This window comes from Selaginella moellendorffii, unplaced genomic scaffold, assembly GCF_000143415.4.
Source record: "Selaginella moellendorffii unplaced genomic scaffold, v1.0 SELMOscaffold_53, whole genome shotgun sequence".
NCBI classification, from domain to species: Eukaryota; Viridiplantae; Streptophyta; class Lycopodiopsida; order Selaginellales; family Selaginellaceae; genus Selaginella; species Selaginella moellendorffii.
The window spans coordinates 780,229-799,121 of NW_003314314.1; the positions used below are offsets into that span (position 1 = coordinate 780,229).

At 49.2% G+C, this 18,893-nt stretch overlaps 8 protein-coding genes across 10 annotated transcripts; 1 reads left to right on the forward strand and 7 right to left on the reverse strand.

Annotated features, from left to right (window-relative positions):
* Positions 1-19: 19 nt before the first annotated feature.
* Positions 20-1,177, reverse strand: LOC9660883 (reticulon-like protein B2). The gene is made up of 6 exons (XM_002982343.2): positions 1,039-1,177; positions 812-992; positions 623-764; positions 426-495; positions 121-306; positions 20-57 (listed from the first exon to the last, which is right to left on the reverse strand). The coding sequence occupies exons 1-5, from the start codon at positions 1,175-1,177 to the stop codon at positions 164-166; spliced, it is 675 nt and encodes a 224-aa protein (XP_002982389.1). The 3' UTR covers positions 20-57; positions 121-163.
* Positions 1,178-2,024: 847 nt separating this feature from the next.
* On the reverse strand, positions 2,025-5,199 carry LOC112350712 (pentatricopeptide repeat-containing protein At3g24000, mitochondrial-like). 2 transcript variants are annotated; one of them, XM_024687416.1, is made up of 2 exons: positions 2,650-5,199; positions 2,314-2,531 (listed from the first exon to the last, which is right to left on the reverse strand). In XM_024687416.1, exons 1-2 carry the CDS (start codon positions 5,145-5,147, stop codon positions 2,429-2,431), a joined length of 2,601 nt encoding a protein of 866 aa, XP_024543184.1. In that variant the 5' UTR covers positions 5,148-5,199; the 3' UTR covers positions 2,314-2,428. The 2 variants fall into 2 exon arrangements, with proteins under 2 accessions (XP_024543183.1, XP_024543184.1); XM_024687415.1 differs by having other exon boundaries at positions 2,025-5,187.
* A 21-nt stretch (positions 5,200-5,220) lies between these two features.
* On the reverse strand, positions 5,221-9,103 carry LOC112350715. The gene is made up of 3 exons (XM_024687421.1): positions 8,711-9,103; positions 6,471-8,522; positions 5,221-6,403 (listed from the first exon to the last, which is right to left on the reverse strand). The coding sequence occupies exons 1-2, from the start codon at positions 8,858-8,860 to the stop codon at positions 6,537-6,539; spliced, it is 2,136 nt and encodes a 711-aa protein (XP_024543189.1). The 5' UTR covers positions 8,861-9,103; the 3' UTR covers positions 5,221-6,403; positions 6,471-6,536.
* On the forward strand, positions 5,613-6,340 carry LOC112350703 (flocculation protein FLO11-like; the record flags this gene model as incomplete). Its single annotated transcript, XM_024687366.1, has 1 exon — positions 5,613-6,340. A coding segment is annotated over one exon (708 nt), but the record flags the coding sequence as incomplete, so codon positions are not given.
* Positions 8,909-11,807, reverse strand: LOC9660884 (putative DEAD-box ATP-dependent RNA helicase 43). Its single transcript, XM_002982344.2, has 3 exons — positions 10,027-11,807; positions 9,281-9,419; positions 8,909-9,115 (listed from the first exon to the last, which is right to left on the reverse strand). The coding sequence occupies exons 1-3, from the start codon at positions 11,736-11,738 to the stop codon at positions 8,909-8,911; spliced, it is 2,058 nt and encodes a 685-aa protein (XP_002982390.2). The 5' UTR covers positions 11,739-11,807.
* A 38-nt stretch (positions 11,808-11,845) lies between these two features.
* Positions 11,846-14,788, reverse strand: LOC9660885 (pentatricopeptide repeat-containing protein At3g09040, mitochondrial). 2 transcript variants are annotated; one of them, XM_024687417.1, is made up of 2 exons: positions 14,173-14,297; positions 11,846-14,092 (listed from the first exon to the last, which is right to left on the reverse strand). In XM_024687417.1, the coding sequence occupies exons 1-2, from the start codon at positions 14,212-14,214 to the stop codon at positions 11,879-11,881; spliced, it is 2,256 nt and encodes a 751-aa protein (XP_024543185.1). In that variant the 5' UTR covers positions 14,215-14,297; the 3' UTR covers positions 11,846-11,878. The 2 variants fall into 2 exon arrangements, with proteins under 2 accessions (XP_024543185.1, XP_002982391.2); XM_002982345.2 differs by having other exon boundaries at positions 11,846-14,788.
* LOC9660886 (DNA replication complex GINS protein PSF1) lies at positions 14,775-15,771 on the reverse strand. Its single transcript, XM_002982346.2, has 6 exons — positions 15,688-15,771; positions 15,568-15,635; positions 15,377-15,490; positions 15,123-15,285; positions 14,916-15,062; positions 14,775-14,859 (listed from the first exon to the last, which is right to left on the reverse strand). The coding sequence occupies exons 1-6, from the start codon at positions 15,760-15,762 to the stop codon at positions 14,833-14,835; spliced, it is 594 nt and encodes a 197-aa protein (XP_002982392.2). The 5' UTR covers positions 15,763-15,771; the 3' UTR covers positions 14,775-14,832.
* A 1,789-nt stretch (positions 15,772-17,560) lies between these two features.
* LOC9660887 (GDSL esterase/lipase 6) lies at positions 17,561-18,892 on the reverse strand. The gene is made up of 2 exons (XM_002982347.2): positions 18,260-18,892; positions 17,561-17,797 (listed from the first exon to the last, which is right to left on the reverse strand). Exons 1-2 carry the CDS (start codon positions 18,890-18,892, stop codon positions 17,561-17,563), a joined length of 870 nt encoding a protein of 289 aa, XP_002982393.2.
* Position 18,893: the final 1 nt, after the last annotated feature.

Here is an 18,893-nt window from a genome sequence, read left to right on the forward strand (position 1 = left end):
CTTTTGGCTTTTTTTTTTTTTTTTTTGGCTTCCAGGAATCGCGTCGCGTCCTCTTCACTGGAAAGCAAGAGCCTCGATCAGCGGCACAATGACTATTTCTCCGAAAAGAATATCACGTACCCGGGGAATTTTGGCAGTGGAACACGGCGAGAATCAGTGCACTTTAGCTCGGGGAATTCTGGAGGGGAGAGACTTGGCGTCGACTTGTTTGGCTCTTCAGATGCGCGGTAACAATCTCCAGGTACTTATCAATGCCATCCTCGTATTTGTCATAGATGAGGGGTAGCGTGTGAGCGAGTACCACCACTGGGAAATACAAAAGGAGAGACAAAGCACGTTTTTTAGCTTTGCAACTTTCGTGCACAGCGCAAGGATTTGCGTACGAAAAAAGCTGGAAGGAAAAGGAGAGGAATGGAATACATTACCAAAATAAAGGAGCGTCAGGAAGTGGCACCAGCCACCGACAAGAGAGAAGATCCACAGGCCCGCTATAACCTGTAGACAGTGGATTGAGATTTGGAGCGCAACTTGATCCAAAAAGAGAGAAAGCGAAAATACTATAGTATATGGAAGAAGAAGAAAGAGAAAGAGAAAAAAAAAAGGGAGAGAGAGAAGGATTTACCTCGACACAGAGCATGAAATCTTTTCCCAGGGCGATCATATGAATTATTCCAAGTGCTCGGTTTAATTCCAGACGAAGAGTCTGAGCGATGTTCTCGACCATCTCCTCCGAGAGTTGTATCTCTGGAATCGGTGGTGGCGGCCTGGAAGAACGAAAGAATGAAGAGCACAGTGAAAGGAAAAGACTCACTTGTCGAGCAAGGCCGCGAGATTCGACCAAGTAAACAAGATCAAGACGAGGAAGAGGAGCGCATTTGAAGCGATGGAGAGAAGTGTGTAGCCGCACCACTCAAACAGGACGTAAGAAACGGTGGCTCCAAGCAAAATCCCGCCAGTGACATGCTTCTTCTTCCACATGAGAACATCGGCGTCTGAAACAACACATATAACAGGGGGGGAAAAGAAACATTCACTCACATTTGCCACCTCCAAGAATCTCGTGAACGCTCCTTTGCGTTCCCAAGGAGTGGGATGAGGAGGGAGGCACTGCCGCCGCTACCAATGCTGGAGGCGCTGGCGATGGAGGTTGATGCTCCCCTGCTGGATGCTCGGCCATGGCATCTTTAGGTCAAGAAAGCAAAAGAGGCGCCAAATTCCAAGCGGTTGTAAACTCGTTTGTAATCAATAGAAAGTTCTTAAATTCCATTTAAATTGAATGGAAGTTGAAAAAGGCACATTGCTACAAAGTAGGGATCTTAAACAGGACTTCGTGATAAAATGCTTTATTGTTTTTCAATAAATATTTTATTTATAAATATTAATACTAAATCATTCAAATAATAAACTGATTTTTTATTATTTAGTAAAAGTTTGGCAATCTCAAATTAGTATTTTAAATATATAAATTTAAAATTTTTTGCATAAAAGAGTATTAAAAAATATAAATGCCTGCTATCTAAATTTGGTTGAAATAAAAGTTTAATAATTCAAGTGCTCTCAAAATAAATAAAGGTTAATCTTTTAAATTTAAATTTGATGGGATTTTATAGATTTAGCCTTATCTACTTCAGATTTGGAACAATTAAAATATAAATATAACCTTTTTTAATAATGAAATTAAGTTAAATAAATCTTTAATAGTTTATACAATTTAGAGATTGAAAGCTATTATTATTATTATAGTTTGATACTGAACTAGACTTCAGAATACAATATATTCTAAATTCAAAACTCAAATATTATTTTGAATTTATATAAGATCCTTTTGCAAGAGCTCTACAAAAGAGGATCCAATATTGCAAAAAAAAACCAAAAATAAATGAAATACCTTAAATAATGGTTATTTTTGTGAACAAGTTAAATTAAACCATTATAAATCATTCTTCAACTAAAATTAAATTCATAATATTTTTTAGAATGTGAGAGAGCATTTTAGGAAGTGTTTGAAAGAAGTTCATCGAGGATTAATGGAGAACTCATCCATTCAGTGCACTGCTCTAACAAAATCTACTGTTTGACGATGTACATGGATGTTTCAAAAATATTTTTATCGCCTAAGCTCTTTACCAAAATTCTCCACAGGAGCACGCTCCATCTCTAAACACATGAAACCGACTCGAGTCTCTACACACGATGGTCCGTCGCTCCAGCTTGGAGATCACAGCCGTCGCCCTGTGACAATCCTCGCAAACCCGGAGATTCTTAGAGATCCTTATGTCCGTCCCGGCCACCGAGTTGACAAGCGCGCAAGCTATGGCGAGCCTCTCGCTGTGTCCACACAATGCCGACTCTTTCTCCTCCTCGGATATGTCGTGCACGACGCTCTTCGTGTCTGGAACGTATCCCCCCTCCTCCTTCATCCTCAAAGTCACTGCTTTGAGCCTCGCGGAGATCTCTTCCGCCTGAGGATGGCTCGAGTCTCCCGCCGAGAACCTGTGCACTGTCCCAGCTCCATCGATCCACCAGCTTTGCCCCGGCTTCTTCCAAGCTCGAGCAGCCCTTCTCAAGCTCCGGATCTCGCCACTCTCCTCCCACATCCCCGCGCTCGCGTAGATGCTTGCCATGAGCGAGTAGGCTCCAGCGTCTTTGTCGTCCAGGCTCACCACCGAGTCGAAAGCAAGCCTCCCAACTCTCACGTTGCTCCACTTCCGGCTCGCGGCGAGCACGGACATCCACACCGTCGTGTCCGGCTTGAAAGGCATCGTCTCCAGCATCTCCACGGCCTTCTCCAGCTGATTGGCTCGACCCAGGAGATCCACCATGCAGGTGTAGTGTTCCAGCAGCGGAGCTATCGAGAACTCCCGGCTCATCATCTCAAAGTAGAGCTTGCCTTCGTCGACCAGGCCGGCATGGCTGCAGAGTGATAGGAGGTGGACGAAAGTGATCGTGTCCGGCCTCACGTTTTCCCTTCGCATCCTCTCGAACAGCTCAAAAGCCTGCTTTGCGTCGCATTGGTGGCTGTATCCGGCCATGAGAGTGCTCCAAGTTACCAAGTCTCTTGCCGTGGAAGCGTCGAAAACTTGCTGTGCTTCCACCATGCTTCCACACCTCCCGTAGAAAGCCACGAGAGAATTCACCACGAGCCGATCGTTCTCGAGGCCGGCCTTGCGAATCTCGTCGTGGACGTTCTTCCCGGCCTCCAAGTCGGGCAATCTTCCACAGGCCTTGAGCGCTGCTACGAAGATTGGAGGCGTAACTGGAACCAGCTTCTCCTCTCGGATGCGAGCGTAGTACTGGAGAGCCAAGTCGGCCTCTCCACTCTGAGCACACCCCCAAATCATCGTCGTCCACGAAACAACGTCTCGGAGCTTCATCCTCTCAAACAGCTGCCGAGCATCGGGCACGCTTCCGCACTTCACGTACATGTCGAGAAGATTGTTGGCGACGATCATGTCGGATTCATAGCCAGCTTTGCGAAGTTGGGTGTGGATCTCCAGTCCCTTCTTCAAACTCTCAGCTTTTACTATTCTTCCGTCAACCTGCTTGCCAGTTTCCTTGGCCGCTAGACTCGTGCAAGCGTTCACTGCCGTGACGTAAGTTCTCCCGTCGGGAACAAAGCCTTCCTCTTGCATTCGAGCAAACGAGGAGAGAGCAAAGTCGCCATCTCCACTCTCAGCATGCCCCCAGATCATTGCTGTCCAGGAAACTAAGTCGTGTCGAGGCATCCTGTTGAAAACCTTGCCCGCATCTTCCATGCTTCGACACTTCGCATACATGTCGACGAGGCTGCTCGCGACGAACATATCCAGTTCGCAGCTGCTCTTCGAAACCTGCGAGTGGATTCTCCGGGCTCTTTCTAAACTCTCTGCCTTGACATGCCTTCCTCCCACTTCCGTGGCATCTTCTCTGGCTGCTATAGCCGTGCAAGCGTTGATGGCAGCTACAAAAGTTCTTGAGTCGGGCACCAGTCCTGCTTGGTCTTGCATCCTAGTGAAGAGCCGGAGAGCAGTCTCTCCATCTCCACAAGCTGCGTATCCCATGATAATCGAGTTCCAAGTCACCAAGTCCCGCTTTTCCATGCAGTCGAATACTCTCCTTGCCTCACGAACGCTGCCACACTTGGCATACATGTCCAGCAGCGTGTTGGCGACAAAGATGTCATGCTCGTATCCGCTACTCGAGAGCTGAGCGTGGATGGCTCGGCCTCTCTCCAGGCAAATCTCTCGTAGCTTTGTTCTCGGATCCGCCGCTGCTAAGGTCGAGCATGCGTTGAGCGCAGCGACAAAAGTTCTCGCGTCGGGCTGGAAGCCTCTTTCCTGCATGGCAGAGAAGAGATTAAAAGCCTCATTGGCATCTCCAGATTGTGCGTACCCGGTGATGATCGCGTTCCATGACACAACGTCGTGCCTTTGCATTCGATCGAAGACCCTCTTCGTCTGGACCATGCTGCCACACTTGGAGTACATGTCCACCAGTGTGCTTGAAACGTAGATGTTGGTTTCGTGGCCTCGGCTGGCGAGCTCGGAGTGTAAAGCCGCTCCTCTCTTCAAACTTTCCACCTTGACGAGATTTCCATCCACCTGCTTGGCTTGCTCCTTGAGAGCCAGGCTTGTGCAGGCTTTCAAAGCCGCAACGAACGTCCGAGGGTCCGGAACGAAGCCTTTCTCTTGCATCTCGGCGAAGAACTCGAGAGCCAACTCCCCTTGATCGGCCTGGACAAATCCCATAATCATCGTGTTCCACGACGAGACTGTGCGATTCGGCATCTTCTCGAAGAACTCACGAGCGCGATCCAGACTACCGCACTTGGCGAACATGTCTAGCACCGTGTTGGCCACAAAGATGTGCAAGCCTTTCTTCTCTTCTCCATTCCCATCGCTGCCGTGCTCTTCCAGAATCTCGCCCAAGATCCTGATCCCTGTGGCCAAATCCCTGGCGCTGGTACACGCCTTCAACGCCGCAAGAATCACGGCATTGCTGGGCATGATTCCATCCCCGCGGAGCTGATCGTAGACCCCGATCGGGTCCTGCTGCCCTGACGCACCCTGATTGCGCCGCCCAGCGGCATTCTTCCTCCTCACACCTCCTACCTCGCGCAAGCTGGGAATCGTCCTGTATCGCCTGAGAAGAGCGCGCCGCAAGAGCATGGAGCCAGGCGCCCCTCGCACCAAGCTCCAAGAACCCTAAAACCAAGTAACCCTAAAATCCACAAAGTTAAAATTTGGCGCGCAAAAGTGTTTTAATTTTAGGGTTCTTGGGCGCGCGCTAAACATTCCCTTCCTTTATAAAACTGCTATAACTAATCCGGCGAGGCGGCGCATCTTGCTTTCACAATCTCCCCACTGTGGCGAGCGTTTCGTTACCGTTTAACACCCTCCCATGCTCTCCATGCAACGGAAATTCCGGCTGGCCACCATTTAAATCCAGCGCGATGGCATCTCAGCCCAGATCGATCGCTAACATACCACTATCCATCAATCTCTCCTTCCATGGCGCTAGAGCTCCACTCGCTCATCCTTTTCTTCTTCATGGCTTTGCTATGCTGCTACGCTCTGGAATCTCGAGGTAAGCAGCAGCTCCCTCCACTCTCGATCGCCCAGTATCGATCTTAACTTTCGTTGGTTTTTTCGTTGCCAGATCCAGGAACTTCGCGTAAACTTCTTCTCCGCGATCGCGAGGAACAGCCGGAGAGGCTCATTCCTTCCGGCCCCTCGGATCCAAAGCAGTACCAAAACTCGATCAGTCAGGCGGCTTGCCGCAAAGAATTCGGCGTCGGGATCCCTGCGCCACCCTCCGGCAATCACCACCTCGAGCGAGAAGTTCCCACTGGACCGGAAGATCCATTCCAGCGCCTCAAGGACTTCGTTGCGTGCTGGAACTCGGCCGTCGGCAAGCCTCACCACGATGTCTTGACGCATCGATCTCAATCCATCCCAGTAACTTCATCTTCTTCCAAGGACTCCATCCCATTTCCACCAGCAGCTTCTTCTTCCAAGAATTCTATCCCAGTTCCAGGAGCAGCTTCTTTTTCCAAGGATCCTATCCCAGTTCCAGCAGCAGCTTTTTCGTCCAAGGATTCTATCCCAGTTCCTTCTTCTTCTTCCAAGGATTCTATCTCAGTTCCAGCAGCAACTTCTTCCAAGGATTCTTCTCAATCTGGTCCAGCAACTTCTTCCATAAATGCTATCCCAGCAGCTCGTTCTATCCCACCTCGAACTTTCAAGGACGATCCTTCCAGCAAGCAGCTCAATGCCATCCAACCCGAGAGGCAAGTTCCCTCTGGAGCCGATCCGATCCATCACAAATCCCTGGAACCCTGATACTCTAGCTGACACTTTTTTCTATCGTATCCCTTTGTTTTCCTGTCGCCGAGCCAAAGTTTTGCTAGAGAGACTAGCTTGGCCTGTAAAATTTTCTCTAACCATTAGAGAAGGAAAAGAATACGAGAAAGTATCTTGTAGACAACGTACCTCGTCAATCTCAAACCGAGGACATGCATCTGTTGGAGAAATATAAATTTCGCCTCCATTGGATAGTTAGCTCCTAAGAGGTGAGCTACTGTAGCCCGGATGTTGCTGCGAGCGTAGAATCATTCCAGTCATGGAAGGCGTCTGATAGTCTCGATTGTATGAGTATCCTCTCGTCGTGGCTCGCTGTGAGAAATGCGAGCTTTGAGCCGAGAGAATGTATGCTCGACCACTTCTCTCGTAGAGCTGCCTGTTTCCAATCCTCTCCTGGATTTCTCCAAGCTCGGACTCAAGCGCCTTGGAGAGTTTGTCACCACCTTGCAACGAAAGCGAGGCTTGGATTAGCTGCTGAGTTGCTCGAAGACACGTCTGAGCTGCCTCGATGTCACCGGAATCTGCCAAAAAACCAGCCTCGGAGATCGTCTTTGCTGCCAGCAGCCGGTTCCTTTGTCGATCAACTTCCACGCTAACATGTTGCCGGTTGGCGCTCACGAAATCCGGACGAGCGATCGAGAGCTTCCGGGACGCAGTGTGAAGCTTCTCTCCACGCACTGGATCGGTGAAAGAGCACCTAGCTTCGAGGATAAACTGTTCCTTGAGGCTGAAGTTGAGTGCCGGGAGCCTAATCTCCAGAAGAACGTCTCGTTCCTCGTCGGCATAGAGATCCCCCAGCTTCACGGTTGCTCGTGACGAATCCTCCACGACCGAGCTCCTGTAGCTGCCAGCATGAACGCTCGTTATCCGAGACCCTCCGGCTTCACATCCTCCAACGTTCGTGGAGACTACCAGCTGAACGTCCTGGACGACAACGCTTAGAAGTCCCCCGACGCACTGAGCAAAAGCGTCCTGGACGCCACCTTCTGCCTGGATAAACGAGAAGGTTCCTCCCGAGACTTGAGAAATGGAGTGCATGGTCGCAGCGTCGTGATCAGCTCCGAATCCGAAAGTGTGGACTGGAATGCGTGGCGATATCTGTCCGGTGTTGCTCAATCGTCGTGACAGTAGCTTGTGACGGTGGAAGCTGGAGCTTGGAGAGGAGTTGAAAACCTGGCCCCGAGTTCCCAGCGAGTAAGTGTCATGTCCGTCGGAGAGCAGCATTATACTCGCGACTGGATTCTTGTGCTGCCTCTCTTCCAAAACTTTCGATCCTTTGCGCAGCCCCTCGGCAATGTTCGTTCCTCCGGTGCAAACCAACGTCTCCACTGCTCGCAGCGCGAACTGCCGGCCTTCCTCCACCATAGTCTTGAGCGGGAAGAGCCTCTTTGCCGACGAGGAAAACACCACCACCGAGAGACGGTCCCGGGAGCTTAAGTTGCGGATCACAAACGCCATTGCTCGCTTGAGGAGCAAGAGCTTTGTCCCTGCCATGCTTCCGCTCACGTCCAGGACTGTCACTAGATCGATCGGCGCTCGATCCAAGACTGCTGGTTCTGTCCCGGAATCGAGAAGCTCCGGAGCTTTGACGTGAACCAGGACGTTGAAACTGTTCCGCTGCTCCGAGAATGACACGCTGCCAACTTCTGCGTAAGCGCTGAGCTCGAGCTTGGATCTTTGCTCGGACGAAGTCACATTTTCTGGAAACTCATCGTCGCAAGAGCCTTGGTTGGCGAGAGCTTCGTCATCGTCGTAAACGAGAGGTTCTATGACTTGATGCTGCTGCTGCTGTTGCCTCGAGGGTGGCGACGCTCGACTGATTTCTTGAGTGGCATTGGCGTTTGCGATCGACTCGTCAATGATTCGTATGACGGGGTCCTGTTCCTCGTGTTGTTGTTGTTGTTCTTGGCGGAGAAGCTCGTTGAAACTTGGCAGCGGCGATGGTGGTGGGATGATGAGTGGCGGCGGCGGGGTCGAGGATCTCTTGGGCTTGTTCGTGTCTGGAAGAGGGCCGTGCCATGGAACTTCCTTCCACCGGGATCGACACACGGGACACACCATGTTGCCGTGCTTCACGTTGGACGCAATGCACGAGAAGTGGAAGGTGTGCGAGCACTCGGCTGTGAAGAGTGCCTGTCCAACCCCGGTTTTGATAGCTTCCAGGCAGATCGGGCAAGAACTCTGCAAGGAATCACACAAAGAACGATCAAAGATCGCGAAAAAAGAGAAGAGAGAGAGACAACTAAGAACGCTACCCACAGCTCGACTCGACTAGAAAGAAGAAAACTATGATAAATATCTTCTCGATCGAAAAGGAGGAATGCTTCTAATCCAGAGGAGAGCTTTGGATCTAGCTCTAAGAAGCATACCTTGATGGATGATCGTGCCGGCGTTGCCGGCCGGCCTTGGAAATCCCATTCTTCGTCGGATGGAAAGCCCTCGGAATCGGCCGGGAATGTCCAAGAACACATTCGCAATCCAAGAACGCTCCTGGCGACGCTCCAGACCTTCTTCCCCATTTTGCTTTCCCTGCTCGAGCCGCTCTCCCAACCGATGCTCCTAGCCTATCACTCGTCAGGAGAAATCCCCGGCATTGCCGCTGGAAGATCACAGGAAGCGATCAAGAAGAAGGAGAGGAGGCGATCGATCCATGACGCGCAAGAATGCCGGAATGTCAAAGCTGGATACTCGGGCCGCGCAGTGCGCCCTGGTCGTGCGTAGATAGCTGAGACACGATCGAAAGAGCGAACAGTAGCTCTCTCCCTCTCGCCTCTCTTTGGTCAAACCTAGGCCCCAGAGCCAGAGAGATCATACGTGGCACTACACGCAGAGTAAAGATATCTACGTGTCTGCTATCGTGGCAAGTGGTATATTCTAAGCTGACTTAGGGCAAAATCTTACGTTACACTAAATAGTTTTAAAAAGAGATACTTATTTACTCCGACGTAGGGCAGGTTTTTGAGAGCGTGGCTCCATGTCACGACCAATTGTTCTTCTTCCATCTTCGCCCTCTCCAACACCGGATGTTTCAAGCCACGATATCGTGCTTGGTCATGGCGATTCACCCTCGCGAGGTCCCTGTCTTGGATCAAACAAGTCGCTACTGGGGCGAGAAGGTGAGACAAATGTAGTCGCTCTAGGATTCTAACGATTGTCTTGGCTTGGTTGATCAACACACACGATCGTGATCTTCTAGGCTATATACTTTAAAGTGTTCATCTTTCTGATCGTAGATAGAACTAGAAAGAGGAAAATTGCCTTTAAGAAATTCCATAGAACGTTTTCTAAAAAATTTAAGTTGTATTATATATGGGAGAACTCGATAATGCTAATAAGAAGTTTATTTCTCGTCTATTCTCAAATCAGCAGCTTTGAAGCTAAAATCCCCTCAAATATATGGCTAAGATGAAATACTTTATGCCTTGTGTCTTAAACTATTATAATGCCAAATACAATGGAAATGTAAATGAGGAGAGTCAAAGATTTGAAGACAAAAGAAGATTTTAGAAAGAACAGTTTGTGACAGGTATTGTTGGTTACAAAGTTCTCGTTGTCACAGATCAGACAATTTATGTAATTTTAGATGGGAACACTGTTGAGTTTTTTTTTTGGAGTTTTTCTTGTTATATTTTATTTACTTATAAATACAATTAGCAACAATTCTCATCTATCATAATTGGTGTGCCTTCTTCTAGCTATGTCCCTGCTCTTTTGCTGATCAAGCTTTGGGCAGTCTCCCATGCGATGGCCAAGTCCCCCACAGTAAACACATCCTCTAACACCACCAACCTCTACCATGGATGTGCTGGGGTCCTCGAGCGATTCCAAGAACGCAGGAACTTTCTGTTTCGCTTCCCGCAGCAAATACTTCAGATCCAAGAGCGTGCTCTCGCTCTGCTTGCTGTTGATAAAGGTGGTGGCGATACCTGTCTTTCCACACCTCCCAGTCCTTCCGATCCGGTGAACATAGTTCTCAATCTCGCTAGGCATGTCATAGTTGATGACATGCTGGATGCTTGGGAAGTCGAGTCCCTTGGAAGCAACATCAGTTGCAACCAGGACATCTTTGCGTCCTTGCTTGAACTTAGTAATTGCGTCTTGCCTCTCCTCCTGATCCTTGCCACCGTGAATCGACACAACTTCCACGCCTTTGAGCACCAGGTACTCGTAGATGCTATCAACGTCGCCTTTGCTCTCGCAGAAGATGAGCACAGGCGGTGGCGTCTGCTGCAAGCACTCGAGGAGATAGACCATCTTGGCCTCCTGTTTCACGTACTCCACTTGTTGGACAACATCCAGAGATGCAGCTCCGGCCCTGGCAACGTTCACCACCACGGGCTTGACAAGAGCGCCCCTCGCAAACTCCTGGATCTTCCGGGGCATGGTTGCCGAGAAGAGCAGCGTCTGGCGCTGAAACTTGAGGTGATCCATCACCTTTCGGATGTCGTCCTCGAATCCTGAGTCGCAGAGCCTGTCCGCCTCGTCTAGAGTCAGATACTTGCATCGCTCCAAATTCATCTTCTTCTTCTCTAGCATGTCGTTAAGTCGCCCTGTAGTCGCCACGACGATATGCACTCCTCTCCTTATCGCCTCCAGCTGAGACCTCATGTCAGTTCCCCCGATACACAGCATTGCCCTCAAGTGGCAGCAACGAGACGAGTTCACCACCGACACGAACTCCTCGATCACGTCCAAAGTCTGCTTCGCAAGCTCACGGGAGGGGCACAGGATCAACCCTACCGGCCCTTCGCCACCTTTCAGCCTCGACTTCTCCTCTTCCTCGAGAGCCAACATAATCAGCGGCAAAACAAACGCAAGAGTCTTCCCAGAGCCTGTGAATGCCACCCCGATCATGTCTCTCCCGGACAAGATCGCTGGAAGACCCTGAACCTGGATTGGTGTTGGGTGTTTCACACCCTTCTCCTTAAGTTTTCTCAAGACTGATTTCGGGAGACCCATGTCCTTGAAGCTCCGAATTGGCGGTGGCACGTCCTCACCTTCAACCAGGATATGCAGCTTGTTCCGAATCGCCTCGATCTCTACTGCGCCCATTTCGGAAACATGCGAAGGTGGCGTCCATCCCGTGTGCATGGGCTCGGTATACTTGATCCCCTTACTAATCTCGCTCACCGGCAGTAGCATTCTCTTCTCGTCGTTCAATCTATCTAGCATATCCTTTTCTTGCCTTTGGAGCTCTTCACTTGGGCGCAAAGGTCTTCCTTCCTGTTGCTTCTCGTGCTGGAGGAGTGATGCTTTCTCCAGCAGAGAGAGAGGAGCGCATGACTTGGGTTCTTCCTTCTTTTGGCCTTCGATCTTCTGTGACTTCCTTTGTAGCAAACGTTGTTGCTTGGCAAACCTGCGCTTTCGAATGGGAACATAATCGTCTTCTGTATCCATAAACAAAGTTAGAAATAAAAGGAGAATTGTTCTACCCTAACATTGTTTGTCCCCTTTATAGTCCTCAGCCTATTTTTCCTTTTCGTGAGACCTTTTCTAAAGGGCGATTGAAAAATGTTACCATCTTTTAAAACCATGTATCAAGAAGCTTGAGTCTGTGTGTAGATGTTGGACAAAACAACGTAAGCAGCCGGGATGGATGGATCCAGCAGCGTGATCCGACGAGCAGCACGCTTCCCCCTCTCCGGATTCCCATGCATCCGGCACGCTGCAAGCAAAGTCATCCAGACTTTGCTATCCGATCGAGACGGGAGACGATCCACGAGCTTCTCGGCGAGATCCAAATGCCCAGCTCGTCCCAGCACGTCGATGATGCAGTTGTAGTGCTCCAGCCGGGGACTGATGCCATAGTCATCGATCATGGAGACGAAGTACTTGCACCCCTCCTCGAGGAGGCCCGAGTGGTCGCAGCCCGAGAGGATGCTCAAGAACACAACGTCGTCGACTTTCACTCCCTCCTGTTCCATGATCTTCACCAGCTTGAGCGCCTGCTCGATCTCGCTGTGCTGCGCGTAGGCCACGATCAAGCTCGTCCAAGTCACCACGTCCCTGTGAAGCATCCCGTCGAAGATCTTCCGCGCTTCTTGGAGGCTGCCACACTTTCCATACATGTTGACGAGCGCCGTGGCTGCTACCGTGTCGAGCCGGTTGGAGAAGCCGTGATCGAGCATGTAGCCGTGGATGAGTTTGCCGTGAGCGAGGCCTCCCGCGAGGCCAGAGCACGCGTCTAGAGCAGCAACGTACGTGACTTTGTCTCGAGCCACGTCCATCTTCCAAAACATCTCCACCGCGTCCCGGTTGAGGCCCTTCTCAACGTAAGCCGCGAGGATGGTGTTCCAGGAGACGGTGTTCCTCTCGGCCATGGCATCGAAGACGTTTCTCGCTGCTTCGTGATCGCCAAGCTTCGCGTACATGAAGATGAGCGCGTTTGCAACGCCGGTCCTCTTGTCGAAGCCGCTCTCCACGACCATCTGGTGGATGCTGCTCCCTTCTTTGGCATTTGCTTGCTTCGTGCAAGCGTCGAGCATGCTGATGCACGTAACTTCGTCTGGTCTCGAGCCTTCCAGCTTCATCCTCTGAAAAAACTTGTGAGCGTCGGCATGGCAGCCGTGCTGAATCGCGGCCGACATCAGTGAGTTCCACGACACGCTGTTCCGTGACGGCATCTCCTCGAACATCTTTCGTGCGGCGTCCAGGGAGCCACACTTTGCGTACATCGCTGTGAGAGAGTTGTGGACGATGATGGACTCGAATCCAAGCTGGGAGATCCAGTCGTGCAGCAGGATCCCCTGAGCCAAGTGTGCTGGACTGCTGCAAGTCCCAAGCATGAGAACGAACGTTACCGCGTCTGCCTTGACGCCTTCGAGCTGCATCTGCTGGAAGCTCCGCAAAGCCTGGAAGTGATCGCTGTACCGAGCATAGGCTCCGATTATTGTGTTCCAGGCGATGGTGTTCCTCTCGTGAACTTCACAGGAACTTCGCTTCACGTCTTCAAGGCTGCCACACTTTCCATACATCCCCAGCAGGAAACTCTTGACAACCTCGTCCCGGTCGAGTCCCATGTCGACAACGCTGCGATGGATAGACTTGCCTTCGCCCAAGTCTTCTTCGCTCGAGCACGCGTTGAGCAACGTAGCGTAAGTCACCTTGGTTGGCGAAAGCCCATCTTGCTGCATTCGCCAAAGGCATCTCAGTCCTTCCTTGCAGTCTCCACTCTGAGCATACCCCGATATCATAATGTTCCAGGAAATCACGTCCCGCTTGGGCATCTCACGGAGCACTACATCGGCTTCGTCAACACCCCCGGTCTTGCAGTACATGTCCACGAGAGCATTTCCCAGCGAGGTATCCAAACTCATTCCAGCTTCCAAAACATATCCATGGACCTGTCTCCCATCTGTTAAGTTGCAAGCTCTCAGCACGGCCACCATGGTGATCAAGTTCGGACGGATCCCTTCGAGCTCCATCTTCCGGAACAGTAACACGGATTCTCTTCCCAGGTGACCATACTGCGCAAAGTTCCCGATGACGGACGTCCAGGAAACCACGTTTGGACTCTCCATCCTGCTGAAGAGCTGGAAGGCGTCTTCGGGGCTTCTACACTTTCCATACATGTTGATGAGAGCATTTGCCGCATAAATGTCGGTCTCCAGCCCCAACTCGCGTATATGAGCGTGAACTTTTCTGCCATCTCCCAAGGCTCCCTCGACAGTGCAGGCTTTGAGACAGGTGACAAACGTAACGCTGTCCGGACGAACACCTTCCAGCTGCATTCTCTTGTAGAGTTCCAAAGCCTGCACAGCGTCGTTTTCAGAGTTAGCATAAGCTCCAAGCAACGCAGACCAGGCCGCTACATGCAAAGGATCGAGCTTACCAAAGACTTCTGAGGCAGCGTCCAAGTCCCCGCATTTTCCATACATGTTTACGAGCGCACTGCCCACCCTGCCGTTCCTTTCCAGTCCATACTCCACCAAGTTAGCGTGGATTTGCTTCCCATCTACGAGAGATCCGCAAGTAGTGCACGAACCGAGAGCTGTGACGAAGGCCACCCTGTCGACTTGGAAACCACGTAGCTGCATCTCTCTGAGTAACCGGATAGCTTCCTTGCAGTAACCATGCTGTGAGAAAGCTGCCATGTTCACGGTCCAAGTTACTACTGTCTGCCCTTGCATACTGTAGAGTGTTCGTCGAGCATCAGCTACAGAACCACACTTGAGATACATCTCAATGAGCCTGTTGCCTAGAAATGTGCCTCCGTCCAATCCTTGCCGCGATATATGTGCGTGAACCAGCTTTCCCTGTTGAAGGGCTCTGTGTTGGCCACATTCGCATATGATATCGGCAAGAGTGGCTGGAGAACCATTGTCAAGGCGCGCAAGCAGCTTACACTGCCACTCAGAGCGAGAGGAACTTCCATGACAGCGTAGAAAGATTCCTGGTTTTTGGAAAGCAATGTGCTTGCCCCTCAGCGGTCTCATATAAACAAGAATCACTAGCCGGGAAGCATCTCAGCGTCCCAGAATCAATGCAAACACTAGTCAATAAATTCTTCCAAGAGACCCTGCAGAATAAAAAATCTATTGAGGATCAAAGAATCTAAAGGCATAAGAGTCTTACCTGCGAAATCAATGGTTCTGCTTCTGATCGTTTAATCAAATGTATCGAGTTCCGAAGCAGCGACGTTGACTGATCGTCTAAGTACACATTTCCGACGTTCTCCAAAACTTTCACTTGAATGTAAGGATCTTTTGGTGGTGACAAATCCTGCATACGATAAATGAAATAGTAAGAAAAAGGCTTCCAGATAAACATGAAAAAACATACCACTGAAAGATCAAGATCAATGCTCGACATATAAACCCCCAGAGAATCTGAATACTGCTTGAAATAATTATTTTCCGAGTAGCTCAGCTTGCTCTGGATATCATCTGGAAGCACAGCACCAAGTTGCCATCGTAGTCTCTGAACCGTTTGAGCTCGATGGTAGCTGGAAAGAATAAAATGGAAGACAATTTAGGACTCAAGAACGAAAAAGAAACCAAGAAAAAAGAAAAAAGAACGGAGAGAGAAGCACAAACATGTAAGCTAGAAGGCATCGCTTATTACGAAGAATGCTCGTGTGATGCGTTAATCCTCCATAAAAGTCCGCATTCTTGGTGGTTTGAGCGTCCAATCCTTCTTCATGCATTTTCCTGTCTAAATTCTCACAGATCAGACAATAGAGGAATCGAGAGGCAAACGCGAAATGCCAGAAAATCGCCTCACTTACGTCAATCTGGCCTCGAGCTGCTCGAAATGCTCGCTCGTCTCGTTCAAAACCTGCTCGAAGAGATCATTCTACAAGAATGCCGGTATAAGCAGAGCAAATCTAGGCCATCTAGAAGCTCACATTGAACCGCGACAGCTGATCTTCCTCCGTGTGCAAGAGCTCGACGCACAGCTGTGCTCCTTTCCTCCCAAACATTCCCTTGGAAATAGGAGCCCTAATTGTGCCCTAAACCGGTAAAAAGGGTAATGTCCCAATAATTGTAAGAGGAACAAAAAGTTTGCAATGTTTTGGCGGATTCAGAGTCCAGTGTTCATATTGTGAATGTATAGAATATAGAAAAGGAATACATAAATATGCATATTCAATTAGCCCAAAAAGAGTTTTAACTGTTTTAGAACATTGTGCTAAATCAAATTGAAAGCTGAATAGTATGGAAAAGTATAAGACTTTATGAATGCAATGCAATTGAGCCTCTGCCTCCCTCCACGCTCCAGTTACTCCCCAGGTACTCAGCTCGCTCAATCCCTCGCTCAAGTCGCTCAAGCTTGAAGAGTTTCAAGTCTCGGAAGATGCGGGACGTTCCTGTCAGCATAGGAAAAAGATTCCAGGTTCCACGCTCCCAAGACTTGGTGTCATGTCGAGACGACATGTTAATACGGCTCTTGAGTTCGAGTGCCAAATCCGCACCAAAGTGCACAGCCAGTCTGCCCCGATCGAGTTTCACGACAGCCCATCTGACAAGGGGAAGCGTCAAGTTGCATGTCACTCCTTTTTGGACGGTCAACTATCGAAGTGTATGCATAGAGAACCACCAGCGTTGACGATGACGTCCCGGGGTGACAAATCACAACCTTGTCAAACCGTCGAGGATACTTTCTACAAAACATATGTACACTTTTGGAGAAATTAAAAACCACCAAAAACGTTTTCTCGGAAACTATTTTAGAAAAGAATATCTGTGTGTCGCCCAACACTATCTACGATCCGACTGGGACCTCCGCATCCCAGCCAATACTGACTTTGAGTGACCATGTAGAACTCAACACTGTCAGCTCCAAACTTCTGCATCACTTTGAGTTGGACGAGATGGAAAACCTGTAAAACTGCCACCACCTTTCGTTCTGTGTACATGCTGTCAATGGGATTCTCTAGCGCATCGTATCTGGAATTCTTCAACTTCGCCAGGTTGAGCAAGGCATGGTATCTGGACGACCTGAAAGTGGATCAAATGCCGGACACAACCTTTCTTCACAAGCTGAGCCACCCTTGCCCGCAAACACCTCACAAATCTTGATCTTTCGACGACGGGTCCTATGTCGACCGCCTGAAATGCTCGCTCACCACTCCAGCCTTCAGATCTTCAAAGTCATGTCTCTGGCACATAATGAAACCTTGGAGCAACTGATGCCCATGCAGTTTTGTGAAGATCAGCCGCCTCTGGCCGTCTTGTAACTGGAGACACTGATGTACTGGAGGCACTCGTGTAAAACATCCTGTATAGTAGCTCCTCAGTATCACGTCTCCCACCCAATTGGTGATGGACTCCAAGGTTCCAGCGACGGAAGACTTCTCTCGGATTGCCCGTCTTGAGGCCTCCAGATCTTTGTCAGGGAGGACTTCTTTCTGGAGAGGGCTCAGCTCATTGCTCGACCATACGGAGAGATAGAAAGTCCTGCGTTTCGTGTCCTTTTGGTAGTCCTTGTAGTTTTCTCTCGTTGGGCTGCTTACCAAGAGTGCCTTGCTGATGAAAAGAGGGATGTTTTTCAGCTCCATGTCCACCAAGAAACATATATCCGAATCTACCTCAAGTTCCACTTCCACATACGTCCTGATAGTCTTGCAAGACTCGGTATCTTCCATTACCATCCGGCAGGAAGTAATAGAGAGATCCCCCTCTGGCCAGCAGCAGTACCTTCTGCTTTTCCTTGAGCAGCAGCGCCAGAACGTAGAGGAGGAAACCAGGTTCCCAAGCACCAAAGCAGCCTGTCTTCCCTCACACTGGAAAAGGCTCCACCTTGAGCTTCCACACGTCCCTGAAGCATTCTTGCTCGATGATCTTTGAGTCTTCCGAATCCCAAATGGACTCAGTCGTTGGATTGTCATCCAAGTCAAGCATCGGCAGTACCTTGGAGTCCCACGCGTTCAACAAGATGCAGCACAATTGATCATCCGTTTCTTTCTGCGGAAGTGGAGATCGAACTCTGGGGTTAGAAGGAGACGACCACAATTCCTAACATGAAGGTTTACATAAACTGAAGGTTTCATATTCAAATATGGTTGAATTCTTTTTATTTGCAAAATAAATATAAAAAATAAATGAAAAATTATAATAGCTTAGGAATAACAAAACATTTTTGTTTTGGTAATTTTATAACACTCTTTTCATCTGCTCTATGAATTCTTTAGCAATGAGAGTGTATGTGTGCTCTGTGGGATGTATCATATCCCAAAAGACATAATCACTTGGATTCTTGCACAGACCGCTCAATGTATTTTCATGTGAGAGGCAATTAGGGCAACAACCTCCTGCGTTCTTGAATCCAAATTGGATTGGGTTCTCCACAAAAGATTTAATTGGTGAGTAACCATCTATGAATGCACTTCTCATCCCTGGTAATCTTTCTGCTGCCCTTAGAACAATCCCCCGAGCCTGTGTGTTGAATTGCTCTACCAAATTATTGATTTCACTCACGCAATTTCCTCCTGAAGTAACAATAGGTGAGCATCCTAGCGGCCCAACGCTTGAATAGATGATCTTCCTAAAACCATACTCGTAAAGTTGTTGCAAACCTTTCTCTAATGACATTAACATCCCTTCCAAGTCCACATCCATAATGTTTTGAAGATTTGCTGCGATATCATTTCCACCAGAAGAGATCACAACAACAAAGTCATTGAGATTCTTCTTGGAGATCTTCATGGAGAATTCCCTGAGTTGTTTTAGCTGCTCACTAAATGGCACGACACCCCAGTCCGAATAAGTCGAGTCGAGTAATCCACTACCATCAGATGTAAAGTTGATACTAGGAAAAACTTGGCTCTCAGCTTTCAAACCCAGGAATGGCCTGGAAAAGGGCAAACCCAGGGCCTTGTTTATCAGATCTGGGATGATGAATCCATCACTACACCTCCCAGATGGTTTGGCATACTGTGTTTCCCCATATGGAACAAAGTCACAACGCGAAACTGAGTTTTTCACGTATTTGTTAGTTCCTACATCAAAGATTGAATCTCCCATATAAATGGTCCTAAGCTGAGGAATTGACCTTCCAAACACACACGCGCAGAGAGCCAAGATTGCAAGCACGAACACTAAAATCCTCATC